Genomic DNA, 4,732 nt, shown 5'->3' with positions numbered 1-4,732 from the left:
ATAAGAAAGCCCAATCATATCTTTGATAAGGCAATTTATCTTATCTTTTTAAGGAAATTTTTTGATACATTAAATTAATCTCTTATTAAGAAAGTTGGCCAACAAACTACCAATGTATCCTTTAGTTGACAGGCACTCGTTTTATTTTTATGTTTTCCCCTATCTTTACCGCATTGAAGATTGGATATAACTTTGGACCAAAAAACAAAATCTAGTTCCATAAGCTTGCATTATGAAAACAAAGTAGTCATTATTAGTTATTTTTACAAAAACTAATACTTATTCTTAGTGGAACTGGTCATCACTCACAGGTCCACGTAGTGGCCACGTGGTTTTGCAACCAGGTGAAGCCTCTTTTTCATTGGGTTTGTGAGGCCAGGAGCTTCAACCATATCTAGATCCTCCTTTGCCGTGCCATGAGGCAACTCCCAGTCAAAACATTGTATTAAATTTGCTAGTGCAAGCTCCACCGTAGAAATCGCAAAGTTCATACCAGGGCAAATTCGCCTACCAGATCCAAATGGAATGAATTGGAAGTCATTCCCCTTGAAATCAATTTGATTACCCATGAATCTCTCAGGTCGGAATTCTTCTGGTGCCTCCCAAACTTTTGGATCTCGACCAATGGCCCAACCGTTCACAATTACTTTTATTCTTCTAGGAATTTCATAGCCCTCTATGTGACAATCATCCATGGATTCTCTTGGAAGCAATAATGGAGCAGGAGGGTGCAATCGTAGAACTTCCTTTATCACAGCATTTAAATAGCTCCGCTCACTTAAATCCTCCTCTCTGATCAAGCCTTTTCCTGGAGCTATGTCTCGAACCTCATTTTGCAGCTTCTCCATCGCCTGCGAGTTTCGAACAAGCTCTGCCATGGCCCATTCCAAGACTATGTAAGATGTATCGGTTCCGGCACCAAACATATCCTAATAAGAAAGAAATTAATGAGTAAAAGAATAGATTGAAACTTATACAAATCACCCATGATCATCCACAATCAGACTATAAACATAACAATCAATCGATTTGATAAATAACATATACTATCTAGTACATGTTGGTGCAATAGTGATTTGCATATTGGTTTTTCAGAAAAATAGTTAGTTGAATATTAGTTGGAAGAACAATGCTCATTACTCAGTAAATGTACGGAGTGGGATGGTACTCACAGTAGCGTTCATGGAGATATTCACCGAGACTGATTTTTTTCTTTTTAAAAAAATGATGGGCATACTATCATAAGATTATGAATATCTTTTTCATTAAAAATCTCTAGCCGTTAGTTCTTAAAATCTAGATTGACGTGTCAATCTCGTTCTTCTAATATCTCATGAATTAGTTAATTTTAAAATTATTTGAGTAAAATGGTGGAAACATATCACCATATTTTATTAATAAATGAAAGGCAGAGGGCAAACTCAACACTGGAGAAAGCAAGAAAAAAAAAAGCGGGGGAGGGGGGCGGGGGGGGGGGGGGGGGAGGCGCCGGAGGAAAGTAGGCAAAGGAGCAAAAAGGAGAGACGGGATGCTATCAACTAATCCAAAAATAAATCTAATAAACGAGATGCTGTCCCCATCGATCACACAAATTATCCCCACCGCGGTACATGTTTTCAAGCAAAGGTGTCAACTTTTGTTCTTCTGAACCTGACGTCAGAGGGCATCGTACCAACTGCAGAATTTTAATAATGATAGATTCTCTGACCAGGCCTTCAAGTTCAAGACCTTGCGGTGGCTCAACGTACTCAAATTCAAGCTCGTGCATTGAAAACCTTCAAGGCTCGAACGCCTTTTCTCCAACGCAAGAAAACCTTAGACAAAGCAATATGAACTTAAATTTGTCTTGTATGCCGCTCAAAGCCATGGGCAGGTCCTAGAATACGGCAAGTCGGTCTACCGTGCATGATTGGATTTATGTAAAACAAAAGGACAGGTTTCACTTTTTTCCAGGGAAGAAACCTTAAAGTACCTTTGGGTTTCATTAATTCAAAGAGATACTGGTGGAGAAACATTTGTAACATTTAACCAATCCCATTTGAAGTTCAAGGACTACAGGGTTGAGTTGTGGGCATCTCATGAGCAATATTAAGTATTTTATACTCACAGGAAGCAGAACCTATTTGCGATGGTGATCAACTATCAATCAAGTAAACAGCACATGACATAGACCAACTCATGCATGGTCCGCTTTCGTTCATCTTAATGAGTGATCCAATGACCAGTGTCGCGTTGGACCATCAAATAGTTTGATGAACATTCCATTCATTTCGTTTACCAAAGTTTACACCCTTCTTATTTTCTGAGATCAAAGAAACCTAAAATAAAATGACTATTAGTACTTTAGGACCATCTTCCCTCTGAACTTCTAGTCAGGTTAATCAATCATTGAAAAACTTGATGAGCTAAAAAAAAAAAAAAAACTAATTGTTGGATACATGAAGAATATTGAATGAAAGTCCCAACTTGTTAAGAAAAATTGCAAGGCCAAATACTACTGTTAGTTTCTTTAGGTGCACTTAAAGCGGAGAATAAGTAACAAATTTACAAGATAAATCTGGGATAAAATTTTTATAATCGGATCGATCATAAAAAAAATTATGGTCGGACATATTTCGGAAACGTCCACCAAAAAATGGATGGCTGTGCATACTTATGCGTATATTAAAATATTAAGAAAAGAGAAATAGATAAAGCCCATGGATACTTAAATAATTTTGATAAATATCATATAACTTTTTTTTTTTATGAATATCTCAATATAAGCACAATCTGATCATAAATTTTTTTTATGATTGGTCTGACTATAAAAATTTTTTCTGTAAATTTGATCAATGATAAGTGACACTGAGAACTTACCACTAAGAGCGCCTTGACATCTTCTTTTGTGAGAGCCAAGTCCACACTGGGATCCTTTTGAAGGGACAACAACACATCCACAAAGTCCTTCTCATGCTTCTCATCCTTCGCTTGATCTACGTGCTCCTTGATCACCTCGTCAAGAACACCACTCCATCTCTCAGCATTTCTCCTGGCCCTCGCGCACATCCCAAAGAACACGTCCATCCATTCCAACGAAGGGAAGTAGTCTCCCAAATGGAACCCTCCAAGCAGAGCAGAATTCTCCCTTATTAATTCACGAAACAGTTTGTTCCTCCCACCTTCTCTAAAGAATTTACCTGAAACAACTCTGCAGAGCATATCATTTGCGAAGGCATGCAAGATCTCACTTACGTTCACAGGATCGGGTGTAATAGAAGCTCGAGAGATGTTCTTGATCATAAAGGCTACTTCTTCTTCCCTCGAGAGCCGAAAAGATTGCACCTTTTTATTGCTAAGGAGGTGGACGATGCAAAGCTTCCTTGCATACCTCCAGTACTCACCGTATGGTGCCAAGCCGATGTCCATGGCATCGAACAAAAGGATCTTACCGGCCTTCAAAGGAGGGCGGCTAGCAAAGATGTGATCATGAGTTCTCATGATCTCCCGAGCCATCTCGGCGGATGAAACGATGAGGGTGGGCACCTGGCCAAGATGGAGAAGCATGAGTGGTCCATGCTTCTCTGCCAGGGCTTGGAGCGACCGATGAGGGAGAGGACCCAACTGGTGGAGGTTTCCTATGAAAGGAAGCTTTGGTGGTGATGGTGGTAGTCTGGCCTTCTTGGAAAAGGATTGTTTGAAGCTAAGAAGTAGCAGAAAGGGGAGGAAGAGCAAGAGAACCAGCTCAAAGGGAAGTTCCAAGGAGGGAGACATGGTTTGGTGATCTTCTTTGTATCCCCTCTTGGTCTCCCTTTCCCAGTCCTTTTATAGCAGAGTACCGCACAGGCCAGGGCTCCCGTTAATTTCCACCGCTAAGTTTTTTTTTTTTTTTTTTTTGTTACAAACCGCTAAGGTTTTTCAGAAAGCTTTATGCACATGTAAGGACCAAATTAAGCTAATATTTTTTTTTTCTTCCTTGTGTTTTTTTTTTTGTTTGTTTTTTTTTTTTTTGGATGTAAATGGAGGCTAAGGTGGCAAGTCAACCATTTGTCACCAAATTAAGCCATGAAAAATGAATAACTCTCCTCCAGGCCAATAGCGAAAAAATGAATAAATAAAATAAATTAAATTAGAGGAGAATTTATGTGGAGAGATTTGTTAGTTACTTGCCTAGCATGTAATCTGCGGCACACTGCGGATCTTCATATAAAAGATAAAGTCAAAAAAATCCTCAATCTATAGTGCCTTCAAAATATTCGTCTAAACTGTATAAATATAAAAAAAATATTGAAAACATGATTATAAAAATTTTATAAAGGAAAAAGAGAAATACGATGGCAAAATACCTCAAATGTAATTTTTTCATCGACGGCATTGTTGGTGACTCCATATATAGAGTATAAAAATAATTTATATTTCTTTATTTGAAATAAGATTTTGGATAATTAAAATATATTACCATTCTGTACTTAAGGTTCTTCATAGAGTAGTTTTCTGAAAAAGTTCATATAAATATATTTTTTAGGAGTTGTCAAAGTAGGCTCATCCAGTATTTGAGACGTAGAAGATCTAGCTGTAGAACTTCCAGATAAATTGACTGATTCAGATTCACTTTTTTTGAAAAATATTTGTTACCTTGAAAGTATGATTATTATCATCAAAACCTTATGATCTAAACATAATTTGGAAGACATAGGTGACATCAAGAATTTTTTCGATCATAGTCGGAAGAGTACATCTGTCAAATCTCGTT

At 37.7% G+C, this 4,732-nt stretch overlaps 1 protein-coding gene across 1 annotated transcript; it reads right to left on the bottom strand.

Moving 5' to 3' along the window:
• Positions 1 to 212: 212 nt before the first annotated feature.
• On the bottom strand, positions 213 to 3,799 carry LOC140852352 (cytochrome P450 71A1-like). The gene is made up of 2 exons (XM_073245286.1): positions 2,860 to 3,799; positions 213 to 929 (listed from the first exon to the last, which is right to left on the bottom strand). The coding sequence occupies exons 1-2, from the start codon at positions 3,751 to 3,753 to the stop codon at positions 306 to 308; spliced, it is 1,518 nt and encodes a 505-aa protein (XP_073101387.1). The 5' UTR covers positions 3,754 to 3,799; the 3' UTR covers positions 213 to 305.
• Between the last annotated feature and the right edge of the window lie 933 nt (positions 3,800 to 4,732).

Source organism: Elaeis guineensis, chromosome 1, assembly GCF_000442705.2.
Source record: "Elaeis guineensis isolate ETL-2024a chromosome 1, EG11, whole genome shotgun sequence".
In the NCBI taxonomy this organism is placed as follows: Eukaryota; Viridiplantae; Streptophyta; class Magnoliopsida; order Arecales; family Arecaceae; genus Elaeis; species Elaeis guineensis.
This window is presented reverse-complemented; position numbering and strand designations above follow the sequence as displayed.

Bases quoted from the DNA above. Each gene is read 5' to 3' on its own strand.
- LOC140852352 (XM_073245286.1), bottom strand. From the start codon at position 3,753: ATGTCTCCCTCCTTGGAACTTCCCTTTGAGCTGGTTCTCTTGCTCTTC. The intron at 930-2,859 runs GTAAGTTCTCAG...CTTTCTTATTAG, and splicing joins ATGTCAAGGCGCTCTTAGTG to GATATGTTTGGTGCCGGAAC.